The sequence below is a fragment of the Cebus imitator genome, unplaced genomic scaffold, assembly GCF_001604975.1.
Source record: "Cebus imitator isolate Cc_AM_T3 unplaced genomic scaffold, Cebus_imitator-1.0 Scaffold563, whole genome shotgun sequence".
Taxonomy (NCBI): domain Eukaryota; kingdom Metazoa; phylum Chordata; class Mammalia; order Primates; family Cebidae; genus Cebus; species Cebus imitator.
Window position 1 is genome coordinate 887220 of NW_016107878.1, and position 11943 is coordinate 899162.

At 55.3% G+C, this 11943-nt stretch overlaps 1 protein-coding gene across 10 annotated transcripts in view; it reads right to left on the bottom strand.

Moving 5' to 3' along the window:
• SHANK2 (SH3 and multiple ankyrin repeat domains 2) overlaps positions 1-11943 on the bottom strand; it is a 688443-nt gene that overhangs the window by 337172 nt on the left and 339328 nt on the right. For all 10 annotated transcript variants that reach the window (XM_037733995.1, XM_037734000.1, XM_017515880.2 and 7 more), the window contains one exon: positions 1428-1597. In XM_037733995.1, coding sequence (XP_037589923.1) covers positions 1428-1597 — 170 coding nt within the window. The remainder of the gene's footprint in view (positions 1-1427; positions 1598-11943) is intronic.

Genomic DNA, 11943 nt, shown 5'->3' on the forward strand with positions numbered 1-11943 from the left:
AAAAAAAAAAAAAAAAAAAAAAAAAGAAAAAAGAAAGAAAGAAAAAGGAAAGGAATAGAAAAGGAAAGTCCAGGGACTTATTGATGCTGTCAAATGATCAAATATGTGTGCAACAGGAACACCAGCCAACAGGCAAGAGAGCAGGGCTCTGCCATCGTTTGAATGTTCCAGGAACTGAGGTCGAGCTGGCCTGATCAGTGCGCAGTGCAGAGAAAGGAACCGAGTCAATTACCTGGTGGGGGCCAAGTGGCAGCCAAGCTGGAGAAGGTGGGATTTGAACCAGGCCTACTGACCTCTAGGGAACACGCCTTCTACCCAGGCCACACATCTTCCTTTTATTTTTGAGATGGAGTTTCACTTTTGTTGCCCAGGCTGGAGTGCAATGATGTAATCTTGGTGCACTACAGCCTCTGCCTCTCAGGTTCAAGCCATTCTCCTGCCTCAGCCTCCTGAGTAGCTGGGATTACAGGTGCATGCCACCACATCCAGCGAATTTTGTATTTTCAGTAGAGATGGGGTTTCTCCATGTTGGTCAGGTTGGTCTCGAACTCCCAACCTCGTGATCCACCCTCCTCAGCCTCCCAAAGTGTTAGGATTACAGGCGTAAACCACCGCGCCCAGCTTATGCCATGAATCTTCTGGAAGCCTGCCCTCCAAGGTCAGGGCCCAGACATGCTGGTCACATGTGCTGGGCTTTCCTGCTCCACCCAGTGAGGTCCAGCCACACCACACCACCCCTGCAGCCCACACCTGCCATGTTGCTTCCGCTATATGCCTCAGATGCCATCACTGCCAACTTCCCGCCGACCGTCTCTACTTTTATCCTCTTGCAGTGCCTCACACACCTGATCTCCCCCATGCAGAAACCATCGCTGGCTCCCCAGTACCCCAGGAACAACGTCTAACCCCTCAGCCCGATGTTGACGATGGCCCTCCAGGGGCTTATCCATGCTGGTTCCTAGGACTCTGCTTTGAGAATCTTTCCTGCCAACCTGGTAGACTTTCTTCCTTTGAACACTGCAGACCTCAGGCCTCAGGTCACACTGGACACTCTACCTGGAGATCCCAAAGCCGACCGATGCCAGGGCCTGCCCCAACACTTCGACGTAGGGGTTTCCAGATGGAAAGGAGCTCTGCCCTTCAATGCCCTATTCTGCCCCCCGCTGCACTTCCCAAGTGGACTCTCATTCCTGATGAGCGTGTCCTCTTTGATCCCTGAGACCCAGCACTGCAGATGCTGCAGCAGCTTCCCTGGAGAGTGAGGGAAAAGGTCTGGGAACATCCCTCCGTTCCCCATGCCTGCCTGTCCAGAGGCCTGCGTTTTCCATGGAGAAGCAATGCCTTGGACACTGTCTCCACAGCAGGCCAGCTGAAGGGCCCTGGCCAGACCTTGCTCCAGGAGCCGAGGACAGCCAGCAGACACTGACCTTTGACCCTGTCGCCACGGTGAAGGGGGATCTCGCCATCAACTTGGGGTTGGTATGGCTTGATGACGACGAAGAGCCTCCCGGGCACTGCGCTGTAGAGCTTCCGCTTGGGCCCTGGGTACTCGAAGGCCAAGGGTGAGTCCTTGTTGGCAGCAGGAACAAAAGGTGACCTGGACCAGGTGAGAGGAGCAGAGAGAGTGATGAGAGCCACAAGGTCACAAGCCACACTCCACGAATCACAGCCGAGCCATTCAATACACGCTGCCCCTTGGGCGGCCACATCAGAACTCCTGATGCCAGATAGCAAGGAAGACAGGAACAGGCCAGGGCAGCATTGAGAGTGGAGGCTCAGGCAGACCCAACAATGCCGTTCCTGGATCCGTCCCGCACGGATGGACAGCAGCCGCTCACAGAGACACCTGCACCCCTGCATTCACAGTGGCGCTGTTCACGGCAGCCCAAGCGTCCCTCCACAGAAGCATAGAGAGACGCGGGGTGGTCCAACCATGCAGTGGAATGCTGTTCAGCCTCCATCGGGAAGTAAAGTTGGGGCTGGGTGCGGTGACGGCTCACGCCTGTAACCCCAGCACTGGGGAGGCCAAGGTGGGCGGATCACCTGAGGTCAAGAGTTTGGGACCAGCCTGGCCAACATCCTGAGACCTCATCTTTACTGAAAATTTAAAAATTAGCCGGGTGTGGTGGTGGGCACCTGTCATCCTAGCTACTTGGAAGGCTGAGGCGGGAGAACTGCTTGAACCTGGGAAGCAGAGACTGCAGTGAGCCAAGGTCACGGCACTCTACTCCAGCCTGCATGACACAGTGACACTCTGTCTCCAATAAATAAATAAATAAATAAAAAATAAATAAAAGGAAGTAAACTCTGACACAGGCTACGCCGCGGGTGAATCTCGGGGACGCTGCTCGGTGACATACGCGAGACCCAAAAGGACACACACTGTGTGGTCCCAGCCACGCGAGGGCCCTCGAGTCATCAGATTCATGGACACAGAAAGCAGAATGGCAGGTGCCAGCGGGTGGTGGAGGGAATGCGGGTGAGGCTTCAATGGGGACAGAATTTTGGTTTTACAAGATGCAAAGGTTCTAGAGATGGATGGCAGTGACAGCTGCACACTCCACCTAATGCCACTGCCAAATGGTTCTGAGGTAGTAGATTCGATGTTACATATATTTTGCCACGATTTTATCTCATTTTATTTATTTTTTTTGAGACAAAGTCTCACTCTTTCGCCCAGGCTGGAGTGCAGTCATATGATCTCGGCTCACTGCAACCTCCGCCTCCTGGGTTCAAGCGATTCTCCTGCCCCAGCCTCCTGAGTAGCTGAGATTACAGGTGCCTGCCACCATGCCCAGATAATTTTTTTATTTTGAGTAGAGATGGGGTTTCGCCATGTTGGCCAGGCTGGTCTCAAACTTCTGGCCTCAAATGATCTGCCCGCCTTGGCGTCCCGAAGGGATGAAGTTACAGGCATGAGCCAGCACATCTGGCCTATTTTGCCATGCTTTTAAAAATGACTAGCCTGGGCAACATGATGAAACCCCATTTGCACACACACACACACAAAAATACAAAAACTGGCCACCCATGGTGGCATGCGTCTGTGATTTTCGCTACTCAGGAGGCTCAGGCAGAAGGGTCACCTGTGGCCAGGTCAAGGCTGCAGTGAGCCATGATTGCACCACTTCACTCCAGCCTGGGTGACAGAGTGAGATTCTATCTCAAAAAATAAAAACAACACCAAAAACCCCAAAAAGACTCAGGTGGAGACAGATCCAGGGAGGCCCTGGATGCCCGACATTTTTACCCACTTAACTGTGAGCGTCAGCCACGCCGGGTGAGGAAGCACCCAGGACCTTCCATCATATCGCTCATGACTTTATTCTCCCAGTGCAGCTCCCAGTGGCCCCAGTGAAACACACAAGAGGAACTAACACCCGTTCCTGCTGCATGTCACTGATTCTGCACAGGCCTGACTTCTATGCCGGACAGTGAGACACACCTTAACGAGGCCCGGTGACAGGAACCCTCAGATGCACCTGCAACGTGGCCAGGACAGGAGGGGTCCTTAGAAACAAACACATCACAGGGAAGAAGCTGGCAGGGATTTCAGGACAGCCCTCCCGGGCACCACGCTCGGAAGGACATGGAAAGCATCCACCTGTGGCTGGCGTCCTCCAATGGGGCGCCTGGCCGCAGGGAAGCGAGTGGTCTCCAACCGTGGTTCCCCTCCTAAACTTTAGGTGCTGTGGCCTCTGAGCCCATGGAGGCACCATCAGTCTCTCTATGAGGACAGGGAGGAAGGGCCCATGTGCACAGGGACCCAGGCAAAACAGGCTTGCAGGGAAAGTTCTAGAAGCAGATGTGACCACCCTCTTTTGGCATTTAATGTGAGCCCCCTGCCCCCCGCCATCGTGTGCCTTCACTACTCTAATGACCCAACACGTCCCTGATAAATGCCTTATCATTTGCTCTGTGCATATATAAAGTTACAGAAGGACAACGGGGCCGTATTTAGTTCTGCTTTTTACTTCTTCTCTCAGCATTAGGATGGTGAGATCTGGCCATGGGGTCCTACCCCTGTCAGTGTGTTTGAGGAGCCAGGGCTCCATGTTCTCCGATTACTCTGTAGGGAGTAGACTGGGCCTGAATCCCCGGTCTGTCTGCCTGACTCCAAATCTCAGATTTGTCCTGAAACCACAGGGAGCACACACAGGCAGGACGGTGGCCTCTTCTGGAACAGGTGGGTGTCTTGGATGCTTCCTGGGCTGAGGATGCTGAGAGATGGGGGAGGCTGCAGTCAGCTAGGACTTCCTTGTCCCCTGTCCCTAGGGATGCCATTCCTCTCCCAAGTTCAAAGCCACAAATGTGGTAGTCACAGGCTCCTGAGGGCACAGGGGTCCCTCAGAGCTGTCACGACCACACAGTCTAGGCACACGACGGAGCCCACTGGGTAGGATGTGGCACAGCAGCGCATCGGTGTTCATAGCCAGGAGAATTCCGAAGGACCACTGTTGCCCATCAATGGACACCATTTATCCCCAAACACCCCAGGAGTTCCTGAAGCAGGAACTCCTGCAAAAGCCAAGTTTACTGGCCTCCTCTTGTCCAAAGGCGTAACTCACTGAGCCACCAGGGAGCAGAGAGAAAGGACACTGGGCCCCGCCAACTCTGCAAGGGGAGCTGAGAAATGCAACAGCAGTGCCCCGCCAACCCCTACCTGAGAGGAGTCCCTGCCAGCCTGCCCAACCCTCTGCACATGTACCAGCACCCAGATGCATTCACTCAATGTGGCCTGACTCAGGGCTGGACTGGCGCAGGACTGAGAGCTAGGAAGGGTTGGGGGGAGGAGAGTCCCAGCAACCAAGGGGACTCCTTGGGACTCCATCATCCATCATCCATCTATCCATCCATCCGTCCGTCCATCTGTCCATCCATCCACCCACCCACCCATCCACCCATCTACCCATCCATCCACCATCCATTCATCCATTCATCATCTATCCATCCATTATCCATCCACCATCTATCTATCCATCAATCATCCATTTATCATCCATTTCCTATCCATCCATGATCCACTCATCCATCCATCATCTATTCATCTATCTATCCATCCATCCATCCATCATCCATCTATCCATCCATCCACCATTCATCCACCCATCCATCTACCCATCCATCCACCATTCATCCACCCATCCATCTACACATCCACCCGTCCATCAACACATCCACCCGTCCATCTACACATCCATCCGTCCATCTACACATCCACCCGTCCATATACACATCCACCCGTCCATCTACACATCCACCCGTCCATCTACACATCCACCCGTCCATCTTATTTTTCTGAATATCTATTCACTCATCTACCCAAAGTTCAGAATAAAGCATTGCAGAGTGAGAATTCCTCCTCTCCTTGAACTGCTCTTAATGCACCTGCCCACATCTGCCCCGAGTGATGAAGTCAGCAAGGCTTGCGGCCATCATGGGCTCTGTGGATGGCCGGAACCTCCCTTCACTTCCAGGCTGACCTGCCCCAGATGTGTGACCTTCCACGAGTCACTTTCCGTCTCAGAGCCTTAATTTTCTTATTTGTAAAACAGGTGGTAGAGAGTGGGGGTGCGGGGAATCCCCACCACCCGTAAATAAATGAGAAAATGCAGATGAGCTCAGTTCCCAGCCCCGCTGCAGCTCTGAGGATGTCATTATCTCTGCATTGACCATCACCCAGGCTGGACTGGCAGCAGCCAGATCACAGGGCTATGATGTCATCTCAACCTCCCTATCCTGGCTGGAGGTGTGATATGGGCACTAGGAGGAGCTGGACGCATTAGATCCCATCAGGACTGAGGTCACAGGTGGCCTCAGTGTCCCCTGGGCTGCATGGATGCTCCTGAGCAGGTGGAGCGGCTGCAGGTCAGCTCAGCCCAGCCCCATAATCAGTCCCCAAGCAACCAGATAGGATGACTCCAGGGGGCGCAAGGTGAGGCATGTGGGCTTCCTCCCAAGGGAAGAGGGTGGGTCAAACTCTAGAGGAAAAATCAGATGGACAAGGCTGACAGCGGCTGGGGCAGGGCAGAGGGCCAGCCACGGAGCAGGAGTCACAGGGTCTGCTCGCAGCTGTTATGTGGCCGACACAGCAGCTGCTTAAGTCCAGAGCTTGGGAACCAAGTGAGGAGTGTGTCTTCTCAGGGTTCCCACACCAAAGGAGCTTCCACAAGGAACCCCACGGCCCCACTGTGCATCCTCAGCAGCAGCTGGCAGGGGAGACAGAGCTTGCCCTACCTGAGAAGTTAGAACTTCAACAGAGTTAGTCCATCTACTCATTTCTCCTCCGTTATCCATCCAGACCTCCTTCCATCTGCCCAAATACCTGTTCTTCTAACCTTCCACCCACTCATCCACCCACTCATCTACCCACTATCCATCCTCCATCCATCCTCCATCCATCCTCTAACCATCCACCATCCATCCATCTACCCATCTATTGATCTACCCATCCATCCATCTAACCATCCATTCACCATCCACTCATCCATCCATCATCCACCTACCCATCCATCCACCATTCATTCATCCATCCATCTACCCATTCACCCATTTTATCAGTTTTCTGAACATCTATTCACTCATTCACCCAAGTTAGAAAGACCTTGCCTGAAGCCCGGCTGACCACTTACTATCAATCATTGGACAAGTCAGCTAACCTCTCAAAGACTCAACCTCCCCATCAGAAAAGGGGATGATCAGGAGTAACTGTGAGAATGTACTCTGCCAGGTGTTAAGCAAACATCAGCGCCATCACAGGGCCCTGGTGCAGCTGCAAAGTGGGTAACGAAATGCCTGTGTCACCTCACTGGTCCAGCTGGCACCAGACTATGTGTCACCTCACAGAGAAGTCAAAGGGAGCACAGCTCCAAACATGAAGCTGTTTCTTGATTTGCTTTGTAGAAATCGGCTCCCTAACCCATCAACCCCAGAGCCTGGAAAACCTTCTTCAAGAACAGGAAAGGCTTATTTCTTCTAGACAAGCGTGCTGTGCACAGTTCTAGGCAGATATTACCATCAGTGATGTGTGGTTCTGCCCAAATGCTCACGTATCTTCTTATTCACTGTTAATTTGAAGCTCAAAGAGTCCCCTAAAGGCAGCAGGTGAGGACCTTTGTCCCTACTTTACAGGTGAGAAAATGGAGGCTCCATAAATGGTGACTTGGGTATGGAAATAGAGAGCTGGTCCTCACATCCTCGCTCGGGGTTCCCTGCTCCGTCTGGTGGCAGATGAACAAGGTCTCACCTGCTGCAAGGCATCTTATCCTTGTGATGTCTCGTTTGATGAACTATGTCTTCCCGCTGGGCTCTGCCCTTCCCACGGTGGCCACACACAGCAGCGGAAGCCAGGCCTCTGCAGCCCAGGGGAAAGAGTGGCTGCCCCGCTCAGGAGACATGGCACTGGGGCCATGCCAGGGGTCCCTCCTGCTATCCTGCCTGCACAGTGAGGACTGGTCTGAAGTTCCCACGCCCCAAACTCTCCACGTTTTCCTTACGGTCGGGCAAAGAATAGCCCGAATAGGAGGGATTCTAATCCACTTGTTTTAGTCTAAGGATGAAATCACTGAATTCTGGAAATGAAAAAGATTGGTAATCTCTGTGGGGTGACCTGGATAAATGAGTTGGGCCATTTCCCAGTCAGCCTGGCTGAATGGGAACTGGCCGACATACTGACCTTTCTCCATTCATTCATTCACCAGTCAGTTATTCATTCATTCATTCATTCATTCAGCAGGTACTCTGTAGTGGGCTGTGAGCCCATTGCCATGTGAGCCTGCAGACCCCCATGAATGGCAGACATGGATGCTAATGGTCAACTGGGCAGACACACTTCTGCTTGTCTGATGGGTTGGCACAGAGAACAGGGCCAGGACCCGAGGTCAAGGTTAGAGTCCACAGAGCCTCCCCACAAAGGGCTAGAAGAGGGGCGAGCCGCGTGGCACAGAGAGAAGGCCAAGGCCATGGGAAAAGCTCTGCAGGGACGTTCAGGGAGAAATGGATGCCAGACAGCGCAGTGGTGCAGCTGCACGGGCACCAGATCACCCTGGATGCTGCCTGAGGGCTGGACCAGAGCAGACGGAAGGTGGAGGTAGGGAGCCACGCTGAGTCCCATCCCAGGGGAGTCAGGGGAGCCCCTGATACACAGAGGTATGGGAGAGCTGGGGGTATCAAGAGGGACAATCACCCAGACCCGTGAGCTACCCCAGGGGCGTCTCCCCAGTCACAGCTCAGCAGAGGATGGTGGAAGGAGGATGGAGAGAGGGGTCAGCTCAGGTCTCTGGCACAGAGGACGGCAGAACAAACGAGGCGGTCCCAAGCCCTGAGTGTCTGTCAAACGTTACCAAACGTTATTGGCTGGGCTGACAGTTGCTTTAAAGTTGAAGGCTCAGACCCTGTCTGATCAACATCACCTCCTTCCCTGGCTTCCCTGGATGGTGAAAGCCCACACCCAAGCCCTGTGAGCCTCGGGCCTGAGAGTTTCACCCTGCCTCTGCGGTTCTGGTGACAGCATCTCTGAGGATGCATGATGGGGACTTAGGATTATCAGCAATGTCCCACCTTGCTGGCTGCAGTGCCTGCTTCAGGGACGGGCATGGGACTCTGGCTACCCCGTCGTCTGGCCCTGCCTCCCCGCCCGGCTAACCCTGGGCATGGGTGAAAGTCAGGCTGGGCAAGGTGGCTCACGTCTGTAATCCCAGCACTTTGGGAGGCCGAGGCGGGTGGATCACGAGGTCAAGAGATCGAGACCATCCTGGTCAACATGGTAAAACCCCGTCTCTACTAAAACTACAAAAAATTAGCTGGGCATGGTGGCGCGTGCCTGTAATCCCAGCTCCTCAGGAGGCTGAGGCAGGAGAATTGCCTGAGCCCAGGAGGCGGAGGTTGCGGTGAGCCCAGATCGCGCCATTGTACTCCAGCCTGGGTAACAAGAGCGAAACTCCGTCTCAAAAAAAAAAAAAAATGAGTCCTTCTTCCCCACTGAGCTGACCCCACCCAAAAACCTTCTTGAAGGAGAGAGTGACCAGGACGTTCTCTTGTAGGTGAGGCCGGGGCAGCCCTTGGGACTGGTTGCCACTTTGTACAAATACATCGAGAGTCATTCTGCATCTGAGCAGACCAATCAGCCCCCTGGCAGCTGAGAGGGACCTAGAAGGAACCCGGATGCCCCCCACCCCATGCACTCCCAGGGCGGAGACTGGGGTGTCTCAGGAATGTTCTTAGGACCGTGGCCCAGCAGTGCCAGTGGGTGCCACCAGAGGGCGCCCCCAGAAGCAGCAGAGCCCACTGAGCCCCATACCTGTGGGAGTGGAGGTGCGCTGGCTCCCACCCTCCCGGACCAGCACCTCTAGGAGGATGGACGAAGAAACACACACACGCACACGCACACACACACGCACATACACACGCACACGCACATGCACACACATACGCACACGCACATACACACATACACACACACACACATGTAGGCACACACACAAATTCATGAAAGAAAATCAGAAAGAGGAGGAGGGGGGAGGAAGGAAGAACACAGGCGAGCCAGAGAGACTGTGCAGGAGGTGGGGGCAGGAACAGGTGTGGGACGTGCTCCTCTCTCTGCCATAGAGGCACAGCCCTGCCATAGGCTCTGCTCACTGGGAGGGGCCTGCGCAGTGACGGGCAGCGAGGGACCCTGCGATGTCTCCTCCGAGCGCCCTCACCTCCCAGCGTACCCCGACCCCCACGCACCTCTTGCAGCCCCATCCTGTTACAGCATCGGCACGATACCAGCTCCCAGGACAGGTCCCTCAAGCTCCTCGGGCACTCACCCTGTGCAGGCAGCTCAGGGCGGCTTTACACCAGGGCCGGCTGCTCCGTGCAGGAAGCAGACCCTCCCCACAGCTCTGAGCCCAGCCAGGAGGCACCGGGTTGCCTGGTGCCAGCAGGAGTCCCCGTGGGGGCCCTGGGGAAGCTGGGAGGCCTCCAACCACATCAAGGCTGCACCCGAGGACGTGACCCGAGGCTGGTTCTGACCACGCTGCCATGCCCACTGCATTCCTGGCCACGGTTTCTGGGGCTTTGGGTCAGTGTTTAGGCAAATAGGTCTGGCCTAAGGGGGGTACTCAACATGTTCAGGGGTACACGGGGCCTGGCCAGCTCTCTCCCTGCCCAGGACAGTTAGCATTCTCCTGCCTGGCCATCTCTGCCTCCCCTGCTTCTTAGCCCAAGCAGGCCTCTGTGACCAGGACAGTAACACCTGACGCCCTCTGCTCCCTGCCCAGTGGCCCCAACGGCAGCCAGCGGGGTCTTTCTAAACTGTCCATGATGAGGATGAAGATGAAGACGACCCTAAGAGCAACTGACGCATCTGCAGAGCTGAAGACTCTCTCTCTTTTTTGAGACGGAGTCTTGCTCTGTAGCCCAGGCTAGAGTTCAATGGCACGATCTCAGCTGACTGCAACCTCCATCTGCCAGGTCCTGGTTTAAGCAATTCTCCTGCCTCAGCCTCCTGAGTAGCTGGGATTACAGATGTGTGCCACCATGCCCAGCTAATTTTTGTATTTTTAGTAGAGACAGGGTTTCACCATGTTGACCAGGATGGTCTCGATCTCTTGACCTCGTGATCCACCCGCCTCGGCCTCCCAAAGTGCTGGGATTACAGGCGTGAGGCACCGCGCCCGGCCAGAGCTGAAGACTTTCTATGAGCAGCTGTGGCTTTCCTCGAAGGCCCGGTGCTCAGTCCCACTGAATCCACCCAGCACGCTTGGGAGGGGGCAAGTCATCAGCTACACTTTACCCAGGAGAAAACAGGGACACAGAACTGGCAAGTGACTTGCCCAAAGTCACCCAGTGGGGGGGCAGAGCCAGGTATCCCTGGCAGTCAGTACCAGTTGGGGGATGGTCAGCACCAGTTGGTCAGCATGGGCTGATGGGCAGCTGCCCCACCCCTGAGACACAAGGAAGCAGGGAGGCTTTCCCTTCCATGGCAGGGAGAGTGTGCTAAGTCACCTATGCTTCTGATGGCATCCAGGAAGAGCTCTGGGGCGCCCAGGGCCACCAGAGGCTAGGAGCTAGCAGCCTCCCTGAAGGTGCCCTGTTACTGCCGCGTGGCTGGGTCCCGTTGCCCTACGAAAGAGCCGGGGTTTTTAGGGGACAGTAGGGCAGGCACACAAGGCAGGGGGCTGGGCTCAGAGCTTCGAGGAGGAACAAGGATAAGAGGGTCTCAGCCGCCTCCTGGGGCCTCCAAAAAGCCCTGGGCTGGGCTGCATGGCCCTGAGGTGCACCATCTAGTATCACCAGGGCTGATCCAATGTCTCAATAAAGGCCATTTCCACACTGGGAACTTGGTCCGCAGCCAGGAAGCAGACAGCTCCAGCCGGGTGCCCCACCCCCCCGGGCTGCACCTTGCTTGCAGAACATTCAGACCAAGTGCGCTCAGGGCACCAGCCTTTGCACCCGGGCAGCATCCCCTGGATGCCCCTGTGCCCAGCATGGGCCTGGGTAGCTTCTCTATAAGCAATCAGTGTTCCATGAACCGGCTCCCTTCTGTACCCCCTCACCATGCAAAGATGCTTCTGCCTGCTCCCCTCCGAGCACATGTGGCCCTATGCAGGGACAGAAAGCAACAGTGGCACCCACAGGCCCCACCGTCCTCCCCAGGGACCTCAAGAAGACGCCTGGAGAAGCACGCCTGCCTCCAACTCTCCATCCCACCTGCTTGTCTTGAAGGCAAACGCCCACCACTGCTGTCCCATAGGAGGGGGGGGCAAGTGCCATTGGCAGGTCCTAGTTAGGACGCTGGTCTTAAGGGAAGGAGCTCTCAGCTCATCGGTGCCCAGGCACAGCTATTGCTGAACCCTGCGCAGATGGGCATGAACATGTAGACGGGTATGAATCGAGGGCGCTGAACCCTGCGCAGACGGGCATGAACATGTAGACGGGTATGAATCGAGGGCGCTGAAC